Source organism: Octopus sinensis, linkage group LG27, assembly GCF_006345805.1.
Source record: "Octopus sinensis linkage group LG27, ASM634580v1, whole genome shotgun sequence".
NCBI lineage: Eukaryota > Metazoa > Mollusca > Cephalopoda > Octopoda > Octopodidae > Octopus > Octopus sinensis.
This window is the reverse complement of record NC_043023.1, coordinates 12,715,967-12,743,037: the sequence shown is the minus strand read 5'-3', so window position 1 is coordinate 12,743,037 and position 27,071 is coordinate 12,715,967. Positions and strand designations below refer to the sequence as shown.

Below are 27,071 nucleotides of genomic sequence, written 5' to 3'. Positions count from 1 at the left end.
TTACGTCCCACCAGCACTGGTATCACGGCTACAATTTCCATTAATGTTGATTTATTTCGACTTTGATTCTGATTCTCCCTTCCCTCAACAGGTATCCACAAGTAGAGTTTTGTGTCCCAAGAAGGAAAGGTATGCATAAGTGGACTGGCTACATTCCAGGTAGAGGCCATGGATTATGGTCTCACTTGTCCTGCCGGGTTGTAATAAATTTTGATATTGATACGATTACACCTGTGTATGAATACTCAGATGTGTACTTAAGTGGCCTTTTTGAGAGAATGACTCACCACAAATATCACAATGATATGGTTTTTCCCCAGTATGAATACGTTTATGTTTAGGCAAGTCACTAGTGTGAGAGAATGATTTACCACAGATGTCACAATGATATGGTTTTTCACCTGTATGAATATGTTTGTGACTGATTAAATTGCTATTATCAGAAAATGTCTTACCACAGATATCACAGTGATATTGTTTTTCTCCAGTGTGTATACGTTTGTGTTTAGGTAAGTTACTACTGTAAGAAAACGATTTACCACAGATATCACACTGATATGGCTTCTCACCCGTATGAATACGTTTGTGCCCTTTTAAAGTAGAGGGCTGAGAAAATGACTTACCACAGATATTACAACAATATGGCTTCTCTCCTGTATGAATACGTTTATGTTTAGGCAAGTAACTACTGTGAGCGAATGATTTACCACAGATATTACAACAATATGGCTTCTCTCCTGTATGAATACGTAGGTGTCTGGTTAAAGGGCTATTTTCAGAGAATGATGCACCACAGATATCACATTGATATGGTTTTTCCCCAGTATGAATACGTCTGTGACTGATTAAATTGCTATTACCAGAAAATGACTTACCACAGATATCACATTGATATGGTTTTTCCCCAGTATGAATACGTAGGTGTCTGGTTAAATGGCTATTTTCAGAGAATGATACGCCACAGATATCGCAATTATATGGCTGCTCACCTGTATGAATACGTTTGTGCCCTTTAAAAGAAGAAGGCTCAGAAAGGATTTGCCACAGATATCACACTGATATGGTTTTTCCCCAGTATGAATACGTATATGACTAGTCAAAGTACTATTTCTAGTAAATGATTTACCACAGATATCACACTGATATGGTTTCTCTCCTGTATGAGTACGTTTGTGTATAGGTAAGTCAGCACTTCGAGAAAATGATTTACCACAGATATCACACTGATGCGGCTTTTCCCCAGTATGAATAACTTTGTGAGGAGTTAAAGAGCTACTTGTAGAAAATGATTTACCACAGATATCACACTGATATGGTTTCTCTCCTGTATGAGTACGTTTGTGTTTAGGTAAGTCAGCACTTCGAGAAAATGATTTACCACAGATATCACACTGATATGGTTTCTCTCCTGTATGAGTAGGTTTGTGTTTAGGTAAGTCAGCACTTCGAGAAAATGATTTACCACAGATATCACACTGATATGGTTTCTCTCCTGTATGAGTACGTTTGTGTGTAGCTAAGGTAGCACTTTGAGAAAATGATTTACAACAGATATCACACTGATATGGTTTTTCACCAGTATGAATACGTTTATGGACAGTCAATTCAATTTTTTGAGAAAATGATTTACTACAGGTATCACACTTATGCGCCTTTTCCCCAGTATGAATAAATTTGTGATGAGTTAAATTGCTATTTTGAGAAAATGATTTACTACAGATATCACACTGATGCGGCTTTTCCCCAGTATGAATAAATTTGTGATGAGTTAAAGTGCTATTTTGAGAAAATGATTTACCACAGATATCACACTGATGCGGCTTTTCCCCAGTATGAATAAATTTGTGCTGAGTTAAAGTGCTATTTTGAGAAAATGATTTACCACAGATATCACACTGATGCGGCTTTTCCCCAGTATGAATAAATTTGTGATGAGTTAAAGTGGTATTTTGAGAAAATGATTTACCACAGATATCACACTGATATGCTTTTTCTCTAGTATGAACACGTCTGTGCCTTCTTAAATTACCACTTTTAGAGAATGACTTACCACAGATATCACAGTGATATGGCTTCTCTCTTTTATCAGAGATTTTTGCTTTAGTTGAATTATTCATTATGAGAGAATAATTTCGTTATACATATCACAATGATAGTATCTGTGTCATTTCTATGAATGTTTGTGTTCAAATGCATCAGAGAGTAATTAAATGTTATGTTACTTTCATTGGTGATCTTGCTTAATATCTAAACAGAAGATATAAATTGGTTAACTCTTTCGTAAAGTTACTCAAACTTAACCTGTAGGTTCATCATCATCTCTACATTCCAGATGGCAAAAAAAATGTTGCTCTTAATTCCATCATCCAGAAGAAATATTTCCCCATCGTTCGTAAAAGATTTTATTTATATAAAGAAGCTGCTCTTTTGATGAGTGTGCCTTATGAATATATGGTCTTCCTTTAATTGATGAAAGTCAATCAAAATAACAGACACACATCTGAATGAAGAAATTTCTTTCAAATCAACATGGTATGATATTCTGAAATAGGAAAAAAATTCATTTCTATGAATATATTTGTGTTGCTATCTTCAGAGAATAATTTAATGCTATGCTTCTTTCATCTGTGATTTTGCTTAATATCTAAATCAAGAGGTGACAATTGTCTACCCCTTTGTAAAGTTATCCAAGCTTAATTAACCTGTAAAACAATCATCTCCTCTATATTCCAGACAGCAAAGACTTCAAATTGTTGCTGTTAATTCCATCGTCCAGAAGAAATATTTTGCTGTTGTTTTTCACAGATTTCCTTTATAAGATGAGTTTGATGTATTGATGAATGCTCCTTATAAATATATCATCTTCCTTTGGTTGATGGGAGCTGATAAAATATCAGAGGCACATCTGAATGAAGTAATTTCTTTCATATCAACAGGATGTTATATTCTGAAATAGGAAAAAAAAGAAGCAGTGAGATAAAGAGAATCATTAAACGACATAGTAATTCAACATTGCAAATCTTACAACATCAACACTGTCATCCATTTAATGTCTATGTTTGCAGGGGTCAGAATCCATTGAGGCATTGAAACTTTTACAACATTCTCTATAGAGATTTCTCTATTGTTCTGCTGTGGGAAAAATTTGGTGAAGGGTTAATTAAAATTTTGGCAAGGATGGATCCAATCTACTTCATGCGTGCAAGATTCACTACAAATATATTTGTATACACACACACACATATATATATATATACAAGTATTAAGAGAGGGACCACATGTGGTCACCCTAACGTTAGAAATAGATCCACAAAGGGAATCCACCACTAAAGAATTGTTCTCAAGCATTAATTCAACACGCCAAGAATGTAAGCGGGCAGGACAAATGAAAAATAACGAAAAAATGGATTAACTCTATACAATTGTTTCATCATTAATAGATTGTGTAATTTTACTTACAAATCATTTTCGAATCATCGGTAGAGTATATCAAAAACATAATTTGCTGAACCAAACGCCAAAATCCATACGAAATTGATGTTATTAATTAATATACAATTTCTTTCACCCTTACACACACACACATATATGTATACATAATAATACATATATATGCATAAATACATACGTATACGTACATACATGTTTGTTTATATTCGCGAGTGCCCGTTCTGCGTATTTTATTTTTTAGTGTAAAATAGTTAAAAAAATAGATTACTCGTTCTAATTTTCTCCGGTACTATTTAAAAAGAGCGGTCCCGGTGCGCAGACTCGCGATAGTTAGTCGTGACTAGTCGATCCTACAACGACTACCTAGCAAAGTAAATAAAACACCAAAAAAAAAAAACTTTTTTTTACACAAAGTAAATAATTTTTTTGTGATCCTTCGGTATAGGTACCGTGAGTGGCTTTGTTTACATTTCTGAAGATAACAGAAACCCTTTTCTCCCACCCCTAACACAAACCTTAACCACAACCCCCCATATAGAAGAAAAAAATACACTATCTTGAAATGTATCTGGTACTTCCGGTACCTATACCGAAGTTACGCTCATTTTTTTAAAACAAAGTAAATAAAACAAAAATACAAAGTAAGGATCGACTAGTCACGACTAGCTTCTGCGGATGCGCGCACCGGGACCTCTCTTCTTAAATAGTACCCTTGTAAGAGTTAGCACTTCCTTCCCTAAGTTTGCTGAACCAATTCGCGAGTGCCCGTTCTGCGTATTTTATTTTTTAGTATAAAATAGTTAAAAAAATAGATTAATCGTTGTAATTTTCTCCGGTACTATTTAAAAAGAGTGGTCCCGGTGCGCGCACTCGCGCTAGTTAGTCGTGACTAGTCGATCCTACAACGACTACCTACCAAAGTAAATAAAACACAAAATAAGTAATTTTTTGGCGATCCTTCGGTATAGGTACCGTGAGTGGCTTTGTTTACATTTCTGAAGATAACAGAAACACTTTTCTCCCACCCCTAACACAAATCTTAACAAAAAACCCCATATATATAAAAAAAAAAAAGACACTTTCTTGAAATGTATCTGGTACTTCCGGTACCTATACCGAAGTTACGCTCATTTTTTTAAAACAAAGTAAATAAAACAAAAATACAAAGTAAGGATCGACTAGTCACGACTAGCTAGCGCGCTCACCGGGACCGCTCTTCTTAAATAGTACCCTTATAAGTTTGTTTATATTCGCGAGTGCCCGTTCTCCGTATTTTATTTTTTAGTATAAAATATTAAAAAAATAGATCAATCTTTCTAATTTTCTCCATACTTTATGTATTCTGGATATATTTCCCATTTCCTAACTTTTTCTTACAAGTAAGTGTCATTATCTTAGAGAGGTGCGCGGTACTACTAGCGAACAGTGGTCCAGGTGCGCGCACTCACGCATCCGTGCAAGCTAGTCGTATGTAGTCGATCCTACGACTTTTTAACCCTAACCTTAGTTTGTTTACAAAAATAACGTATTTACTTAGTTTTAAAAATTGTAGGATCGACTACTTACGACTAGCAAGCGCGGATACGCGAGTGCGCGCACGGGACCACTGTTCGCTAGTCGTACCTTATCATTATTGCTATTATCATCATCATTACAGCCTTAAAATAAATCTTTGTCAACTTACCGTATTCAGATACAAACAACGAGTCAGTGATCGTTAATTAAGCACCTTAATTAATTAATTAAGGAAAGTTATATCCCTTTATATGGTTATAGTTCTTCAATTTTCTATGACTGGTTCGTTTCGTTCCGGTGTCTTCTTTGTCCCATTCTGTCAACGGTTTTACCTTCAAGGTAATATAGAATATATACACTCACATATTCTAATCTACGACCGTTTCCAGCGCACGAACTGGACCCCGTCGCAGACACCGAAAGAAAGAAGGCATCTTTGACTTATATCTTCCTGATGTGACGTCAGGCCGTTGCACTTCCGATCCGTTTCTGACGTCATTTTCTCTCCTGTCCAATCATTGTCCTTCCTTCACACTTCTCTCTCATCTAAAGAACAATGCTTGGATACCTTTTGGGGATCTTTTCGGTTTGACCGGCAGTTTTTTAAAATAATTTCCACGTAACTAAGCACTTTTAAACTTCGTATACTGGTAGAATGTGTTTATAAAACATCTTTTTCTCTTGGCTTTATTGAGAAAATTCTATAGTTTGTAAGATATTTGGGATCTTTTCGGTTTGACCGGCAGTTTTTTAAAAGAATGTCCACGTGTTAGGGTTAGAAGTGGGGGAGAAAAGGCTTTCTGTTATCTTCGCAAATGTAAACAAAGTCACGTGTGTATTTATATATCAAAGCATCGCCTTATTATTTACCTTGTGTAAAAAAAAGGGTCTTTTCGGTTTGACCGGCAGTTTTTGTAGCGGTGTCATATGTAATTGTCACCCATAATTATGACCCTAGGATCGATCTATTGCATTTCAATATGTGTTAAGGTTAGGGGTGGGGGAAGGGTATCATTTTTCTTCTAAAATGTAAATAAACCCAATCTGTTTCTTAAACGAGGGACATATTCATAAGGCACATAATGTTTTTTTACCTCAATAGACATCATTGATTGGTTGAAAGTGCAGAAAAAAACAACAAAGATGTTACAAACTACAGAATTTTCTCAATAAAGCCAAAGAAAAAGATGCTTTATAAATACATTCTATCTGTATATGAAGTTTAAAATTTTTTAGTTACCTAGAAATTTAAAAACCTGCCGTTCAAACCGAAAAGATCCCCATTATTCCCAGAGAACAGCTGGCGAACCAGATGGCAGCACCAGGCTCCAATCTGATCTGGTAGAGCTTCTGCAGCTGGTTGGTGTTAGGAAGGGCATCCAGCTGTAGAAACTCTGCCAGATCAGATTGGAGCCTGGTGCTGCCATCTGTTCTCTGGGAATAATGGGGATCTTTTCGGTTTGAACGGCAGGTTTTTAAATTTCTAGGTAACTAAAAAAATTTTAAACTTCCTATACAGATAGAATGTATTTATAAAGCATCTTTTTCTTTGGCTTTATTGAGAAAATTCTGTAGTTTGTAACATCTTTGTTGTTTTTTTCTGCAATTTCAACCAATCAATGACGTCTATTGAGGTGAAAAAAACATTATGTGCCTTATGAATATGTCCCTCGTTTAAGAAACAGATTGGGTTTATTTACATTTTAGAAGAAAAAATGATACCCTTCCCCCACCCCTAACCTTAACACACATTGAAATGCAATAGATCGATCCTAGGGTCATAATTATGGGTGACAATTACATATGACACTGCTACAAAAACGAGGGACATAGTCATAAGGCACGTGTTTTTTTTACCTCAATAGACGTCATTGATTGGTTGAAATTGCAGAAAAAAAACAACAAATATGTTACAAACTACAGAATTTTCTCAATAAAGCCAAGGAAAAAGATGCTTTATAAATACATTCTATCTGTATACGAAGTTTAAAATTGTTTTAGTTTTACTAGAAATTTAAAAACCTGCCGTTCAAACCGGAAAGATCCCCATTATTCCCAAAGAACAGATGGCAGCACCAGGCTCCAATCTGATCTGGTAGAGTTTCTACAGCTGGTTGGTGTTAGGAAGGGCATCCAGCTGTAGAAATTCTGCCAGATCAGATTGGAGCCTGGTGCTGCCTCCTGGTTCGCCAGTCCTCAATCAAATCGTGCAACCCATGCTAGAATGGAAATCGGACGTTAAACGATGATGATGATGATGATCACAGTGATCTATTTTCTCTCATGTATAATTAAGTTGCTACTTTGAGAGAACCGTCAGTGGATGGAATGTAGTGTAGTGTGTTCGACATTCGAAGGTTGATTAATTCTTCCAATGACAACGGGGAGGGAAAAGATGGCCCCGCTCCCAACATAATGCACAATTACGAAAGGAAATAGAGAAGCGCTGGGATTTTTACCTTTTCACCTACAGGTTTAAAAGATAATTCTTAAATCGGCAGAAAATTAGGAAGATTCATCCATTTTTTAAAAGTATTTTTATACTAACAAATAAAATATGGAGAACGGGCACTCGCGAATATAAAGAGATCATGTCGTGTAGCCAGGTGTAGATGTCTCCTTAGGCTGAATTACATCAACATTTCTGTATATATAAATGGCCAAATGTCTGTCTGTGTGTGCCTGTCCTTATACAAATCCACAATGTTTCAGTTAGAGGGCTCGCACTTTCTATGGTCATTCAAAACCGTCCAAGAGTGGTCGTGCACATCTTCACATTTCCCCAGTCACCCCGCAAAGCCATTAAAAAATCAAGAGAACAAGGATCTCTGAACAAATAACAATATTTATTTTTCTGTCTGTACAAGCGTTACATCTCTGGACAATCAGTAGCTAGGTCGCCTTGGTGCGGAAACAGCAGAGACAGTTTAATCACGATTGTGAAGGCATACTTCACAGATTCGCTGAAGTCATGGATCGCCTTCAGAATTCCAGCCACACGGAGCTGGTGAAGTTGTGTCCGGCTTGGTTGGAAGCAGGGGCGAAGAGAGAGAGAGGACAGCGGTCAAGCCTAGCTGATGCTGATGACTGCACATGTGCATAAGGGGCTTCCGGCAGGCTCTTACCCCTGTGCATGCGTGGATGAAAATCCTAAAATGGTGTCTGGGACCAAACGTCACTATAAGGTTACCCCTTGAGAGCGGAGCATGGAAATAGAAAGATTGTAGTGACACCAGAAATAAGATGGCTACCGATTACCCAGAAGATGTGGCACAAAATATGACAACACAAAAGAAAATGTAATCACAATATACATATAGGCGCAGGAGTGGCTGTGTGGTAAGTAGCTTGCTTACCAAACACATTGTTCCAGGTTCAGTCCCACTGCGTGTCACCTTGGGTAAGTATTTTCTACTATAGCCTCATGCCAACCAAAGCCTTGTGAGTGGATTTGGTAGATGGAAACTGAAAGAAGCCCGTCGTATATATGTATATATATGCATGTGTTTGTGTGCTTGTGTGTTTTTGTTTGTCCCCTTAGATGCTGGTGCGTCTATGTCCCCGTCACTTAGCAGTTCGGCAAAAGAGACCGATAGAATAAGTACTGGGCTTACAAAAGAATAAGTCCCGGGGGTCGAGATGCTCTATTAAAGGCGAAGCTCCAGCATGGCCGCAGTCAAATGACTGAAACAAGTAAAAGAGAAAGAGAAAGAGAGAACAAGCATGGAACAGTCAATCATAGGTTTTCATAAACAACAGATCAACATTTCAGTTTGGAAGTTATTAATTAAGACGAGCAAATTATATTTTCTTAATTGTTGTCAGGTTTCCGCTTCGATAAATAATTACTCTAACATCGAGAGAAGTTCACATAAACCTATTTATTCACATTATTATTATTAGTAGTAGTAGTAGTATTATCACCTTTACAGCCTTAAAGTACATCTTTTTCCACTTACCGTATTCACAAATAAGCGAGTCAGTGAAGCAGTAATTAAGCTCCTTAATTAAGAATTTAATTGTTGAACCGGGGTTAAAGTGTTGCAGAAGTTATTTCTCTTCATATGGTTGTCTTTCTTCTGTGACTCGTGAGATTCGTTGTAGTTTCCTCTTTGTCCCTTTCTGACAAGAATTTCACTTTCAAGGGTTTTCAAATTTTTACAAGATTATCTTAATAACGTGTACTCACACATTCGGATCTTTTCGGTTTGAACGGCAGTTTTTTCTTGCAGTCTCATATGAAATTGTCACCCATAATTATGACCCTAGTATCGATCTATTGCATTTCAATCTGTTTTAGGGTTAGGGGTGTGGGGAAGGGTATCTTTTTTCTTCACAAATGTAAATAAACCCAATCTGTTTCTTAAACGAGGGACATATTCATACGGCACAGAATGTTTTCACCTCAATAGACGTCATTGATTTGTTGAAATTGTCACCCATAATTATGACCCTAGTATTGATCTATTGCATTTCAATCTGTTTTAGGATTAGGGGTGGGGGGAAGGCTATCTTTATTTCTCCACAAATGTAAATAAACCCAATCTGTTTCTTAAACGAGGGACATATTTTTATGGCACAGAATGTTTTCACCTCAATAGACGTCATTGATTTGTTGAAATTGTCACCCATAATTATGACCCTAGTATTGATCTATTGCATTTCAATCTGTTTTAGGTTTAGGGGTGGGGGGAAGGCTATCTTTATTTCTCCACAAATGTAAATAAACCCAATCTGTTTCTTAAACGAGGGACATATTCATAAGGCACAGAATGTTTTTCACCGCAATGGACGTCCTAAGGGCATACAGCCAAAGAAACCAAGCAAAATCTGAGTGGAACCTGGAGCAGCACTCTGGCTTGCCAGCTCAGGTCACACTTTCCCACCCAAGCATGCAAAGAAAATGAACACTGAAGAAGAAGAAGAAGAAGGAGTAGGAGAAGAAGAAGAAGAAGAAGAAGAAGGAGGTGGAGGAGAAGAAAAAGAAGAAGAAGAAGGATGAGGATGATGATGATGAAAACACAACAAAGACAAAATCAATGTCACTTAAAACTTTTATTCCTTATTCCCATTCCTTTATTCTCTCAAAACAAATTCCTCAAAAATCCAGCACAATCATCTTCAGAAACCAAAGTCATCTCTGTGTTGATATATTTAGATATATAAATGATATTGAAGTTGTGATTCATGAATTTCATGTTGACATCCAAGAAACTGAAGTTGATAATGTCAAGCTTGAAGAGGAATAAACCCTGTCTTTTAGCAGACAAAATATTCATAATTCTTGTCATCATCATCATTTAGCGTCCGCTTTCCATGCTAGCATGGGTTGGACAGTCCAACTGGAGTCTGGGAAGCCAGAAGGCTGCACCTGGCCCAGTCTTGCCTGGCAATGTTTCTACGGCTGGATGCCCTTCCTATTGCCAACCACTCCGTGAGTGTAGTGGGTGCTTTCTACGTGCCACCGGACACAGGTGCCAGACGGGGCTGGCAAACAGCTACGGTCGGATGGTGCTTTTTACGTGCCACCGGCACGGGTGCCAGGCGAGACTGGCAACGGCCACGATTCGATGGTGCCGTTTACATGCCACCAGCACTGGTATCACAGCTGCAATTTCCATTGATGTTGGTTGATTTCGATTTTGATTCTGATTCTCACTTGCCTCAACAGGTCTTCACAAGTAGAGTTTTGTGTCCCAAGAAGGAAAGCTATGCATTAATGGACTGGCTACATCCCAGGTGCAGGCCATGGGTTATAGTCTCACTTGTCCTGCCGTGCTGTAATAACTTTTTATATTGATATGATTACACCTGTGTATGAATACTCAGATGTGTGCTTAAGTGGCGCTTTTGAGAGAATGACTCACCACAGATATTACACTGATATGGTTTTTCACCTGTATGAATCCGTTTGTGTTTAGGCAGGTCACTACCGTGAGAGAATGATTTACCACAGATATCACAATGATATGGCTTCTCACCCGTATGAATACGTTTGTGCTCCTTTAAAGTAAAATGCTGGGAAAATGATTTACCACAGATATCACACGGATATGGTTTTTCCCCAGTATGAATACGTCTGTGACCAGACAAAGTATTACTTCTGGAGAATGATTACCACAAATATTACAATGATATGGTTTTTCACCTGTATGAATACGTTTGTGATTAGACAGGTCACTACTGTGAGAGAATGATTTACCACAGATATCACAATGATATGGCTTCTCACCTGTATGAATACGTTTGTGCCCGTTTAAAGTAGAATGCTGGGAAAATGATTTACCACAGATATTACAATGATATCGCTTCTCTCCTGTATGAATATGTTCGTGTCTGGTTAAATGGCTATTTTCAGAGAATGATTTACCACAATATCACACTGATATGGCTTCTCGCCTGTATGAATACGTTTGTGCCCGTTTAAAGTAGAATTATGGGAAAATGATTTACCACAGATATCACATTGATATGGTTTGTCCCCAGTATGAATACGTATATGACTAGTCAAATGACTACTTGTAGTGAATGATTTACCACAGATATCACAATGGTATAGCTTCTCTCCTGTATGTGTACGTTTGTGTGTAGGTAAGTCACCACTGGTAGAGAATGATTTACCACAGATATCACACTGATGTGGCTTTTCCCCAGTATGAATAAATTTGTGATGAGTTAAAGTGCTATTTTCAGAAAATGATTTACCACAGATATCACACTGATATGGCTTTTCCCCAGTATGAATAAATTTGTGATGAGTTAAATTGCTATTTCGAGAAAATGATTTACCACAGATATCACACTGACATGGTTTCTCTCCTGTATGAGTACGTTTGTGTCTAGGTAATTCAGATCTTTGAGAAAATGATTTACCACAGATATCACACTGATATGGTTTCTCTCCTGTATGAGTACGTTTGTGTTTAGGTAGGTCAGCACTTCCAGGAAATGATTTACCACATATATCACACTGATGCGGCTTTTCCCCAGTATGAATAAATTTGTGATGAGTTAAAGAGCTTTTGTCAGAAAATGATTTACTACAGATATCACACTGATATGGTTTTTCTCCAGTATGAACACGTCTGTGCCTTCTTAATTACCACCTTGAGAGAATGAGTTACCACAGATATCACAGTGATAGGCTTTTCCCCAGTATGAATAAATTTGTGATGAGTTAAAGTGCCATTTTCAGAAAATGACTTACCACAGATATCACACTGATATGGTTTTTCTCCAGTATGAACACGTCTGTGCCTTCTTAGATTACTACTATGAGAGAATGACTTACCACAGATATCACAGTGATATGGCTTCTCTCTTTTATCAGAGATTTTTGCTTTAGTTGAATTATTCATTATGAGAGAATAATTTCGTTATACATATCACAATGATAGTATCTGTTTCATTTCTATGAATGTTTGTGTTCAAATGCATCAGAGAATAATTAAATGTTATGTTACTTCATTGGTGATCTTGCTTAATATCTAAAACAGAAGATATAAATTGGTTAACTCTTTTGTAAAGTTACTCAAACTTAACCTGTAGGTTCATCATCATCTCTACATTCCAGATGGCAAAAAAAATGTTGCTCTTAATTCCATCATCCAGAAGAAATATTTCCCCATCGTTCGTCGAAGATTTTATTTATATAAAGAGGCTGATGTTTTGATGAATGTGCCTTATGAATATATGGTCTTCCTTTAATTGATGAAAGTCAATCAAAATATCAGACACACATCTGAATGAAGAAATTTCTTTTAAATCAACATGGTATGATATTCTGAAATAGGAAAAAAATTAATTTCTATGAATATATTTGTGTTGCTATTTTCAGAGATTAATTTAATGCTATGCTTCTTTCATCTGTGATTTTGCTTATATCTAAATCAAGAGGTGACAATTGCCTGCCCTTTGTAAAGTTATCCAAGCTTAATTAACCTGTAAAACAATCATCTCCTCTATATTCCAGACAGGAAAGACTTCAAATTGTTGCTGTTAATTCCATCGTCCAGAAGAAATATTTTGCTGTTGTTTTTCACAGATTTCCTTTATAAGATGGGTTTGATGTATTGATGAATGCTCCTTATAAATATATCATCTTCCTTTGGTTGATGGGAGCTGATAGAATATCAGAGGCACATCTGAATGAAGTAATTTCTTTCATATCAACAGGATGTTATATTCTAAAATAGAAAAAAAAAGAAGCAGTGAGATAAAGAGAATCATTAAACGACATAGTAATTCAACATTGCAAATCTTACAACATCAACACTGTCGTCCATTTAATGTCTATGTTTGCAGGGGTCAGAATCCATTGAGGCATTGAAACTTTTACAACATTCTGTATAGAGATTTCTCTATTGTTCTGCCGTGGGAAAAATTTTGGTGAAGGGTTCATTAAAATTTTGGCTATGGTGGATCCAATCTACTTCATGCGTGCAAGATTCACTGCAAATATATTTGTATACACACACACATATATATACAAGTATTAAGAGAGGGACCACATGTGGTCACTCTAACACTAGAAATAGATCCGCAAAGGGAATCCACCACTAAAGAATTGTTCTCAAGCATTAATTCAACACGCCAAGAATGTAAGCGGGCAGGACAAATGAAAAATAACGAAAAAATGGATTAACTCTATACAATTGTTTCATCGTTAATAGATTGTGTAATTTTACTTACAAATCATTTTCGAATCATCGGTAGAGTATATCAAAAACATAATTTGCTGAACCAAACGCCAAAATCCATACGAAATTGATGTTATTAATTAATATACAATTTCTTTCACCCTTACACACACACATATATGTATACATAATAATACATATATATGCATAAATACATACGTATACGTACATACATGTTTGTTTATATTCGCGAGTGCCCGTTCTGCGTATTTTATTTTTTAGTATAAAATAGTTAAAAAAATAGATTAATCGTTGTAACTTTCTCCGGTACACTCGCGATAGTTAGTCGTGACTAGTCGATCCTACAACGACTACCTAGCAAAGTAAATAAAACACAAAATAAATAATTTTTTTACACAAAGTAAATAATTTTTTAGCGATCCTTCGGTATAGGTACCGTGAGTGGCTTTGTTTACATTTCTGAAGATAACAGAAACACTTTTCTCCCACCCCTAACACAAATCTTAACAAAAAACCCCATATATATAAAAAAAAAAGACACTTTCTTGACATGTATCTGGTACTTCCGGTACCTATACCGAAGTTACGCTCATTTTTTTAAACAAAGTAATAAAACAAAAATACAAAGTAAGGATCGACTAGTCACGACTAGCTAGCGCGCTCACCGGGACCGCTCTTCTTAAATAGTACCCTTATAAGTTTGTTTATATTCGCGAGTGCCCGTTCTCCGTATTTTATTTTTTAGTATAAAATATTAAAAAAATAGATCAATCTTTCTAATTTTCTCCATACTTTATGTATTCTGGATATATTTCCCATTTCCTAACTTTTTCTTACAAGTAAGCGTCATTATCTTAGAGAGGTGCGCGGTACTACTCGCGAACAGTGGTCCAGGTGCGCGCACTCACGCATCCGTGCAAGCTAGTCGTATGTAGTCGATCCTACGACTTTTTAACCCTAACCTTAGTTTGTTTACAAAAATAACGTATTTACTTAGTTTTAAAAATTGTAGGATCGACTACTTACGACTAGCAAGCGCGGATACGCGAGTGCGCGCACGGGACCACTGTTCGCTAGTCGTACCTTATCATTATTGCTATTATCATCATCATTACAGCCTTAAAATAAATCTTTGTCAAACTTACCGTATTCAGATACAAACAACGAGTCAGTGATCGTTAATTAAGCACCTTAATTAATTAATTAAGGAAAGTTATATCCCTTTATATGGTTATAGTTCTTCAATTTTCTATGACTGGTTCGTTTCGTTCCGGTGTCTTCTTTGTCCCATTCTGTCAACGGTTTTACCTTGAAGGTAATATAGAATATATACACTCACATATTCTAATCTACGACCGTTTCCAGCGCACGAACTGGACCCCGTCGCAGACACCGAAAGAAAGAAGGCATCTTTGACTTATATCTTCCTGATGTGACGTCAGGCCGTTGCACTTCCGATCCGTTTCTGACGTCATTTTCTCTCCTGTCCAATCATTGTCCTCCCTTCACACTTCTCTCTCATCTAAAGAACAATGCTTGGATACCTTTTGGGGATCTTTTCGGTTTGACCGGCAGTTTTTGAAAATAATTTCCACGTAACTAAACACTTTTAAACTTCGTATACTGGTAGAATGTGTTTATAAAACATCTTTTTCTCTTGGCTTTATTGAGAAAATTCTATAGTTTGTAAGATATTTGGGATCTTTTCGGTTTGACCGGCAGTTTTTTAAAAGAATGTCCACGTGTTAGGGTTAGAAGTGGGGGAGAAAAGGCTTTCTGTTATCTTCGCAAATGTAAACAAAGTCACGTGTGTATTTATATATCAAAGCATCGCCTTATTATTTACCTTGTGTAAAAAAAAAGGGTCTTTTCGGTTTGACCGGAAGTTTTGTAGCGGTGTCATATGTAATTGTCACCCATAATTATGACCCTAGGATCGATCTATTGCATTTCAATATGTGTTAAGGTTAGGGGTGGGGGAAGGGTATCATTTTTTCTTCTAAAATGTAAATAAACCCAATCTGTTTCTTAAACGAGGGACATATTCATAAGGCACATAATGTTTTTTTTAACTCAATAGACATCATTGATTGGTTGAAAGTGCAGAAAAAAACAACAAAGATGTTACAAACTACAGAATTTTCTCAATAAAGCCAAAGAAAAAGATGCTTTATAAATACATTCTATCTGTATATGAAGTTTAAAATTTTTTTAGTTACCTAGAAATTTAAAAACCTGCCGTTCAAACCGAAAAGATCCCCATTATTCCCAGAGAACAGTTGTCAAACCAGATGGCTGCACCAGGCTCCAATCTGATCTGGTAGAGTTTCTACAGCTGGTTGGTGTTAGGAAGGGCATCCAGCTGTAGAAACTCTGCCAGATCAGATTGGAGCCTGGTGCTGCCATCTGTTCTCTGGGAATAATGGGGATCTTTTCGGTTTGAACTGCAGGTTTTTAAATTTCTAGGTAACTAAAAAAATTTTAAACTTCATATACAGATAGAATGTATTTATAAAGCATCTTTTTCTTTGGCTTTATTGAGAAAATTCTGTAGTTTGTAACATCTTTGTTGTTTTTTTCTGCACTTTCAACCAATCGATGATGTCTATTGAGGTGAAAAAAACATTATGTGCCTTATGAATATGTCCCTCGTTTAAGAAACAGATTGGGTTTATTTACATTTTAGAATAAAAAATGATACCCTTCCCCCACCCCTAACCTTAACACATATTGAAATGCAATAGATCGATCCTAGGGTCATAATTATGGGTGACAATTACATATGACACCGCTACAAAAACGAGGGACATAGTCATAAGGCACGTGTTTTTTTACCTCAATAGACGTCATTGATTGGTTGAAATTGCAGAAAAAAAAACAACAAATATGTTACAAACTACAGAATTTTCTCAATAAAGCCAAGGAAAAAGATGCTTTATAAATACATTCTATCTGTATACGAAGTTTAAAATTGTTTTAGTTTTACTAGAAATTTAAAAACCTGCCGTTCAAACCGGAAAGATCCCCATTATTCCCAAAGAACAGATGGCAGCACCAGGCTCCAATCTGATCTGGTAGAGTTTCTACAGCTGGTTGGTGTTAGGAAGGGCATCCAGCTGTAGAAATTCTGCCAGATCAGATTGGAGCCTGGTGCTGCCTCCTGGTTCGCCAGTCCTCAATCAAATCGTGCAACCCATGCTAGAATGGAAATCGGACGTTAAACGATGATGATGATGATGATCACAGTGATCTATTTTCTCTCATGTATAATTAAGTTGCTACTTTGAGAGAACCGTCAGTGGATGGAATGTAGTGTAGTGTGTTCGACATTCGAAGGTTGATTAATTCTTCCAATGACAACGGGGAGGGAAAAGATGGCCCCGCTCCCAACATAATGCACAATTACGAAAGGAAATAGAGAAGCGCTGGGATTTTTACCTTTTCACCTACAGGTTTAAAAGATAATTCTTAAATCGGCAGAAAATTAGGAAGATTCATCCATTTTTTAAAAGTATTTTATACTAACAAATAAAATATGGAGAACGGGCACTCGCGAATATAAAGAGATCATGTCGTGTAGCCAGCTGTAGATGTCTCCTTAGGCTGAATTACATCAACATTTCTGTATATATAAATGGCCAAATGTCTGTCTGTGTGTGCCTGTCCTTTATACAAATCCACAATGTTTCAGTTAGAGGGCTCGCACTTTCTATGGTCATTCAAAACCGTCCAAGAGTGGTCGTGCACATCTTCACATTTCCCCAGTCACCCCGCAAAGCCATTAAAAAATCAAGAGAACAAGGATCTCTGAACAAATAACAATATTTATTTTTCTGTCTGTACAAGCGTTACATCTCTGGACAATCAGTAGCTAGGTCGCCTTGGTGCGGAAACAGCAGAGACAGTTTAATCACGATTGTGAAGGCATACTTCACAGATTCGCTGAAGTCATGGATCGCCTTTAGAATTCCAGCCACACGGAGCTGGTGAAGTTGTGTCCGGCTTGGTTGGAAGCAGGGGCGAAGAGAGAGGAGGACAGCGGTCAAGCCTAGCTGATGCTGATGACTGCACATGTGCATAAGGGGCTTCCGGCAGGCTCTTACCCATGGGCATGCGTGGATGAAAATCCTAAAATGGTGTCTGGGACCAAGCGTCACTATAAGGTTACCCCTTGAGAGCGGAGCATGGAAATAGAAAGATTGTAGTGGCACCAGAAATAAGATGGCTACCGATTACCCAGAAGATGTGGCAGAAAATATGACAACTCAAAAGAAAATGTAATCACAATATACATATAGGCGCAGGAGTGGCTGTGTGGTAAGTAGCTTCTTACCAACACATGGTTCAGGTTCAGTCCCACTGCGTTGCACATTGGGTGAGTATCTTCTACTATAGCCTCAGGCCGACCAAAGCCTTGTGAGTAGATTTGGTAGACGGAAACTGAAAGAAGCCTGTTGTATAGATGTATATATATGCATGTGTTTGTGTTTGTCCCCCTAGCATTGCTTGACAATCGATGCTGGTGTGTCTATGTCCCCGTCACTTAGCAGTTCGGCAAAAGAGACCGATAGAATAAGTACTAGGCTTACAAAAGAATAAGTCCCGGGTTCGAGATGCTCTATTAAAGGCGGTGCTCCAGCATGGCCGCAGTCAAACGACTGAAACAAGTAAAAGAGAAAGAGAAAGAGAGAATAAGCATGCACAAAAAATTTTATTTTTACAAAATGTTTAATAACAAAACATTGGAAATGTCCAGTACACAAAAGAACAGCTGTCTGTCACAGGAAACAATAGAGAATCCTCCTCATCATCATGTTTAACATCTGTTTTCCCTGCTAGCATGGGTTGGACGGTTGACTGGGGTCTGGGAAGCCAGGAGGCTGCATCAGGTTGCAGTCTGATCTGGCAGTGTTTCTACAGCTGGATGCCCTTCCTAAACGCCAACCACTCTGTGAGTGCAGTGGATGCTTTCTATGTGCCACCGGCACAGGGGCCAGGGGAGTCTGGCATCGGCCACGATCGGTCGGTGCTTCTTACGTGCCACCGGCACGGAAGCCAGTTGAGGCGGTGATGGCAACGGCCATGTTCGGATGGTGCTTTTTACGTGCCACCGGCACGGGTCCAGGCTAGACTGGCAATGGCCACGATCGGATAGTGCGTTTTACGATCCACCAGCTCTGGTATCACAGCTACAATTTCCACTGATGTTGATTGATTTCGATTTTGATTCTGATTCTCACTTGCCTCAACAAGTCTTCACAAGTAGAGTTTTGTGTCCCAAGAAGGTAAGGTATGCATAAGTGGACTGGCTACATCCCAGTTAGAGGCCATGGGTTGTGGTCTCACTTGTCCTGCCGGGTTGTAATATATTTTGATACTGATACTGTTAGACTTGTGTATGAATACTCATATGTGTACTTAAGTGGCCTTTTTGAGAGAATGACTCACCACAAATATCACAATGATATGGTCTTTCACCTGTATGAATACGTTTGTGCTTAGGCAAGTCACTACCGTGAGAGAATGATTTACCACAGATATCACAATGATATGGCTTCTCTCCTGTATGAATATGTTTGTGACTGATTAAATTGCTATTAAGAGAGAATGATTTACCACAGATATCACCCTGATATGGTTTTTCCCCAGTATGAATACGTCTGTGACCAGACAAATGTCTGCTTCTAGAAAATGATTTACCACAGATATTACAATGATGGGGCTTTTCTCCTGTATGTGTACGTTTGTGTTTATTTAAGTCACCACTGGTAGAGAATGATTTACCACAGATGTCACACTGATATGGTTTTTCCCCAGTATGAATACGTATATGACTAGTCAAAGAACTATTTGTAGTGAATGATTTACCACAGATATCACAATGGTATGGCTTCTCTCCTGTATGGATAAGTTTGTGATCAGTTAAATTGTAATTTCTAGAAAATGATTCACCACAGATATCACAATGGTATGGCTTTTCCCCAGTATGAATACGTTTGTGACGAGTTAAATTGCTATTTTCAGAAAATGATTTACCACAGATATCACACTGATATGGTTTGTCTCCTGTATGAGTACGTTTGTGTCTAGGTAAATCAGCAGTTCCAGAGAATGATTTACCACAGATATCACACTGATATGGTTTCTCTCCTGTATGAGTATGTTTGTGTCTAGGTAAATCAGCTCTTCGAGGAAATGATTTACCACAGATATCACACTGATGCGGCTTTTCCCCAGTATGAATAAATTTGTGATGAGTTAAAGTGCTATTTTCAGAAAATGATTTACCACAGATATCACACTGATATGGTTTCTCTCCTGTATGAGTACGTTTGTGTCCAGGTAACTCAGCTCTTTGAGAAAATGATTTACCACAGATATCACACTGATATGGTTTCTCTCCTGTATGAGTACGTTTGTGTTTAGGTAAGTCAGCACTTCGAGAAAATGATTTACCACAGATATCACACTGATGCGGCTTTTCCCCAGTATGAATAAATTTGTGATGAGTTAAACTGCTATTTTGAGAAAATGATTTACTACAGATATCACACTGATATGGTTTTTCCCCAGTATGAATACGTCTGTGCCTTCTTAGATTACAACTTTGAGAGAATGACTTGCCACAGATATCACAGTGATATGGTTTCTCTCTTTCATCAGAGATTTTTGCTTTAGTTGAATTATTCATTATGAGAGAATAATTTCGTTATACATATCACAATGATAGTATCTGTTTCATTTCTATGAATGTTTGTGTTCAAATGCATCAGAGAATAATTAAATGTTATGTTACTTTCATAGGTGATCTTGCTTAATATCTAAAACAGAAGATATAAATTGGTTAACTCTTTTGTAAAGTTACTCAAACTTAACCTGTAGGTTCATCATCATCTCTACATTCCAGATGGCAAAAAAAATGTTGCTCTTAATTCCATCATCCAGAAGAAATATTTCCCCATCGTTCGTCGAAGATTTTATTTATATAAAGAAGCTGATGTATTGATGAATGTGTCTTATGAATATATGGTCTTCCTTTAATTGATGAAAGTCAATCAAAATATCAGACACACCTCTGAATGAAGAAATTTCTTTTTAATCAACATGGTATGATATTATGAAATAGGAAAAAAATTCATTTCTATGAACATATTTGTGTTGCTATCTTCAGAGAATAATTTAATGCTATGCTCTTTCATCTGTGATTTTGCTTAATATCTAAATCAAGAGGTGACAATTGTCTACCCCTTTGTAAAGTTATCCAAGCTTAATTAACCTGTAAAACAATCATCTCCTCTATATTCCAGACAGCAAAGACTTCAAATTGTTGCTGTTAATTCCATCGTCCAGAAGAAATATTTTGCTGTTGTTTTTCACAGATTTCCTTTATAAGATGAGTTTGATGTATTGATGAATGCTCCTTATAAATATATCATCTTCCTTTGGTTGATGGGAGCTGATAAAATATCAGAGGCACATCTGAATGAAGTAATTTCTTTCATATCAACAGGATGTTATATTCTGAAATAGAAAAAAAAAGAAGCAGTGAGATAAAGAGAATCATTAAACGACATAGTAATTCAACATTGCAAATCTTACAACATCAACACTGTCGTCCATTTAATGTCTATGTTTGCAGGGGTCAGAATCCATTGAGGCATTGAAACTTTTACAACATTCTGTATAGAGATTTCTCTATTGTTCTGCCGTGGGAAAAATTTTGGTGAAGGGTTAATTAAAATTTTGGCAAGGATGGATTCAATCTACTTCATGCGTGCAAGATTCACTACAAATATATTTGCATACACACACACACACACACATATATATATATATATATATATATATATATATATACAAGTATTAAGAGAGGGACCACATGTGGTCACTCTAACGCTAGAAATAGATCCGCAAAGGGAATCCACCACTAAAGAATTGTTCTCAAGCATTAATTCAACACGCCAAGAATGTAAGGGGGCAGGACAAATGAAAAATAACGAAAAAATGGATTAACTCTATACAATTGTTTCATAGTTAATAGATTGTGTAATTTTACTTACAAATCATTTTCGAATCATCGGTAGAGTATATCAAAAACATAATTTGCTGAACCAAACGCCAAAATCCATACGAAATTGATGTTATTAATTAATATTCAATTTCTTTCACCCTTACACACACACATATATGTATACATAATACATATATATGCATAAATACATACGTATACGTACATACATGTTTGTTTATATTCGCGAGTGCCCGTTCTGCGTATTTCATTATTTAGTATAAAATAGTTAAAAAAATAGATTAATCGTTCTAATTTTCTCCGGTACTATTTAAAAAGAGTGGTCCCGGTGAGCGCACACGCCCTAGTTAGTCGTGACTAGTCGATCCTACAACGACTACCTAGCAAAGTAAATAAAACACAAAATAAATAATTTTTTTACACAAAGTAAATAATTTTTTAGCGATCCTTCGGTATAAGTACCGTGAGTGGCTTTGTTTACATTTCTGAAGATAACAGAAACCCTTTTCCCCCACCCCTAACACATATCTTAACCAAAACCCCCATATATATAAAAAAAAAAGGCACTTTCTTGAAATGTATCTGGTACTTCCGGTACCTATACCGAAGTTACGATCATTTTTTTAAAACAAAGTAAATAAAACAAAAATACAAAGTAAGGATCGACTAGTCACGACTAGCCAGCGCGCCCACCGCTAGTATAAAATAGTTAAAAAATAGATTAATCTTTCTAATTTTCTCCATACTTTATGTATTCTGGATATATTTCCCATTTCCTAACTTTTTCTCACAAGTAAGCGTCAATATCTTGGAGAGGTGCGCGGTACTACTAGCGAACAGTGGTCCCGGTGCGCGTACTCGCGCATCCGTGCTAGCTAGTCGTATGTAGTCGATCCTACGACTTTTTAACCCTAACCTTAGTTTGTTTATAAAAATAACGTATTTACTTAGTTTTAGAAATTGTAGGATCGGCTACTTATGACTAGCAAGCGCGGATACGCGAGTGCGCGCACCGGGACCACTGTTCGCAAGTCGTACCTTATCATTATTGCTATTATCATCATCATTACAGCCTTAAAATAAATCTTTGTCAACTTACCGTATTCAGAAAGAAACCACGAGGCAGCAATCGTTAATTAAGCACCTTAATTAATCAATTAAGGAAAGTTATATCCCTTTATATGGTTATAGTTCTTCAATTTTCTATGACTGGTTCGTTTCGTTCCGGTGTCTTCTTTGTCGCATTCTGTCAAGGTAATATAGAATATATACACTCACATATTCGAATCTACGACCGTTTCCAGCGCACGAACTGGACCCCGTCGCAGACACCGAAAGAAAGAAGGCATCTTTGACTTATATCTTCCTGATGTGACGTCAGGCCGTTGCACTTCCGATCCGTTTCTGACGTCATTTTTCTCTCCTGTCCAATCATTGTCCTTCCTTCACACTTCTCTCTCATCTAAAGAACGATGCTTGGATACCTTTTGAGGATCTTTTCGGTTTGACCGGCAGTTTTTAAAAATAATTTCCACGTAACTAAACACTTTTAAACTTCGTATACTGGTAGAATGTGTTTATAAAACATCCTTTTCTGTTGGCTTTATTGAGAAAATTCTACTGTTGGTAAGATATTTGTTGTTTTTTTCTTCAATTAGTGCAATTTCAACCAATCACTGACGTCTATTGAGGTAAAAAACATTCTGTACCGTATGAATATGTGCCTCGTTTAAAAAATAGATTGGGTTTATTTACATTTCTGAAGGAAAAATATACCCTTCCCCCACCCCTAAAACAGATTGATATGCAATAGATCGATACTAGGGTCGTAATTATGGGTGAAAATTTCAACAAATCAATGGCGTCTATTGAGGTGAAAACATTCTGTGCCGTATGAATATGTCCCTCGTTTAAGAAACAGATTTGGTTTATTTATATTTGTGAAAAAAAAATATACCCAACCCCTAAAACAGATTGAAATGCAATAGATTGAAACCAGGGTCGTAATTATGGGTGACAATTTCATATGGCACCACTCGAAAAATCTGCCGTTCAAACCGAAAAGATCCGTTTTCACTTCTATATGGTTACTTTAACATTGAAGGGTTCACATAATCCCATTATTTACTGGCAGGGTCACTAGCACGCCAGACAAAATGCTTCACAATATTTCGTTCATCAAGAGCTTTGTTGAGGGATCTTTTCCTTTCGAACGGCAGTTTTCAACACAATTTCTAGTTAACTAAACACTTTAAAATTTCGTTTACTGGGAGAATGTGTCAAAATAAAACATTTTTTTCTCTTGGCTTTCTTGAGAAAATTGTAATTTGTAAGTTGTCTCTGTTTGATCTGGCAGTGTTTCTACAGCTGGATGCCCTTCCTAACGCCAACCACTCCAGAAGTGTAGTGGGTGCTTTTTATGTGCCACCTGCACAGGTGCCAGGGGAGTTCGGCATCGGCCACGATCAGTTGGTGCTTTTAACGTGCTACCAGCACATTTTCTTAATTGTTGTCAGGTTCCCGCTTCGAAAAATAATTACTGTAACATAAAGAGGTTCACAGAATTCTATTATTCACATTATTATTATTAGTAGTAGTAGTAGTATTATCACTATTACAGCCTTAAAGTAAATCTTTATCAAAATACCGTATTCACAAATAAGCAACGAGTCAGTGAATCAGTAATTAAGCACCTTAATTAAGAATTTAATTGTTGAACCGGGGTTGAAATGTAGCAGAAGTTATTTCCCTTTACATGGTTGTCTTCTTTCAGTTCTCCAATAGGTGGCTCTACTGACTGGTGGGATTCGTTGTAGTTTCCTCTTTGTCCCTTTCTGTCAAGAACTTCACTTTCAAGGGTTTTCAAATTTTTACAAGATTCTTTCAATAAAGTGTACTCACACATTCGGATCTTTTCGGTTTGAACGGCAGTTTTTTCTTGCAGTGTCATATGAAATTGTCACCCATAATTATGACCCTAGTATCGATCTATTGCATTTAAATCTGTTTTAGGTTTAGGGGTGGGGGGAAGGCTATCTTTATTTCTCCACAAATGTAAATAAACCCAATCTGTTTCTTAAACGAGGGACATATTCATAAGGCACAGAATGTTTTTCACCTCAATGGACGTCTTAAGGGGATACAGCCTAAGAAAGCAAGCAAAATCTGAGTGGAACCTGGAGCAGCACTCTGGCTTGCCAGCTCAGGTCACAATTTCCCACCCAGGCATGCAAAGGAAATGGACACTGAAGAAGAAGAAAAAGAAGAAGGAGAAGAAGAAGAAGAAAAAGGAGAAGATGAAGAAGACGGAGAGGAGGAGAAGAAAGGGGGGAGAAGAAGAAGAAAAAGAAAAAGAAGGAGGATGAGGCGGAGAACAAGAAGAAGAAGGATGAGGATGATGATGATGAAAACACAACAAAGACAAAATCAATGTCACTTAAAACTTTTATTCCTTATTCCCATTCCTTTATTCTCTCATAACAAATTCCTCAAAAATCCAGCACAATCCTCTTCAGAAACCAAAGTCATCTCTGTGTTGATATATTTAGATATATAAATGATATTGAAGTTGTGATTCATGAATTTCATGTTGACATCCAGGAAACTGAAGTTGATAATGTCAAGCTTGAAGAGGAATGAACCCTGTCTTTTAGCAGACAAAATATTCATAATTCTTGTCATCATCATCATTTAGCATCCGCTTTCCATGCTAGCATGGGTTGGACAGTCCAACTGGAGTCTGGGAAGCCAGAAGGCTGCACCTGGCCCAGTCTGATCTGGTAATGTTTCTATGGCTGGATGCCCTTCCTAACGCCAACCACTCCGTGAGTGTAGTGGGTGCTTTTTATGTGCCACCGGACACAGGTGCCAGATGGGGCTGGCAAACAGCTACGGTCGGCCGGTGCTTTTTACGTGCCACTGGCATGGGGGCCAGGCGGGACTGGCAACATCCACGATCGGATGGTGCATTTTACATGCCACCAGCACTGGTATCACAGCTGCAATTTCCATTGATGTTGTTTGATTTCGATTTTGATTCTCACTTGCCTCAAAAGGTCTTCACAAGTAGAGTTTTGTGTCACAAGAAGATAAGGTATGCATAAGTGGACTGGCTACATCCCAGGTAGAGGCCATGGGTTGTGGTCTCACTTGTCCTGCCGGGTTGTAATAAATTTTGATATTGATACGATTACACCTGTGTATGAATACTCAGATGTGTACTTAATTGGCGTATTTGAGAGAATGACTCACCACAAATATCACAACGTTATGGTTTTTCACCTGTATGAATAGGTTTGTGACTGATTAAATTGCTATTATCAGAAAATGACTTACCAGAGATATCACAGTAATATGGTTTTTTCCCGAGTATGTATACGTTTGTGAACAGACAAATGATTACTTCTGGAGAATGATTTACCACAGATATCACAATGATATGGTGTTTCCCCAGTATGAATACGTCTGTGACGAGACAAATGACAACTTCTAGAGAATGATTTACCACAGATATCACAATGATATGGTTTTTCACCTGTATGAATACGTTTGTGCTCCTTTAATGAATAATGCTGGGAAAATGATTTACCACAGATATCACACTTATATGGTTTTTCCCCAGTATGAATACGTAGGTGTCTGGTTAAAGGGCTATTTTCAGAGAATGATTCACCACAGATATCACATTGATATGGTTTTTCCCCAGTATGAATACGTCTGTGACTAGTCAAATTATTATTTCTACTGAATGATTTACCACAGATATCACAATGGTATGGCTTCTCTCCTGTATGAATAAGTTTGTGATCAGTTAAATTGTTACTTCTAGAAAATGATTCACCACAGATATCACAATGGTATGGCTTTTCCCCAGTATGAATAAATTTGTGATGAGTTAAATTGCTATTTTCAGAAAATGATTTACCACAGATATCACACTGATATGGTTTCTCTCCTGTATGAGTACGTTTGTGTCTAGGTAAATCAGCTCTTTGAGAAAATGATTTACCACAGATATCACACTGATATGGTTTCTCTCCTGTATGAGTACGTTTGTGTTTAGGTAATTCAGCACTTCGAGAAAATGATTTACCACATATATCACACTGATATGGTTTCTCTCCTGTATGAGTAAGTTTGTGTCTAGGTAAATCAGATCTTTGAGAAAATGATTTACCACAGATATCACACTGATATGGTTTCTCTCCTGTATGAGTACGTTTGTGTTTAGGTAAGTCAGCACTTCGAGAAAATGATTTACCACAGATATCACACTGATGCGGCTTTTCCCCAGTATGAATAAATTTGTGATGAGTTAAAGAGCTTTTGTCAGAAAATGATTTACTACAGATATCACACTGATATGGTTTCTCTCCTGTATGAACACGTCTGTGCCTTCTTAGATTACAACTTTGAGA

General features: G+C 37.2%; 1 protein-coding gene and 1 pseudogene across 1 annotated transcript; both read right to left on the bottom strand.

Moving 5' to 3' along the window:
• LOC115225178 overlaps window positions 1–26,152 on the bottom strand; it is a 100,549-nt pseudogene extending 74,397 nt beyond the window's left edge.
• A 32-nt stretch (window positions 26,153–26,184) lies between these two features.
• Window positions 26,185–26,939, bottom strand: LOC118768085 (zinc finger protein 22-like; the record flags this gene model as incomplete). Its single annotated transcript, XM_036513887.1, has 2 exons — window positions 26,185–26,225; window positions 26,669–26,939. Coding segments are annotated over 2 exons (312 nt in total), but the record flags the coding sequence as incomplete, so codon positions are not given.
• Window positions 26,940–27,071: the final 132 nt, after the last annotated feature.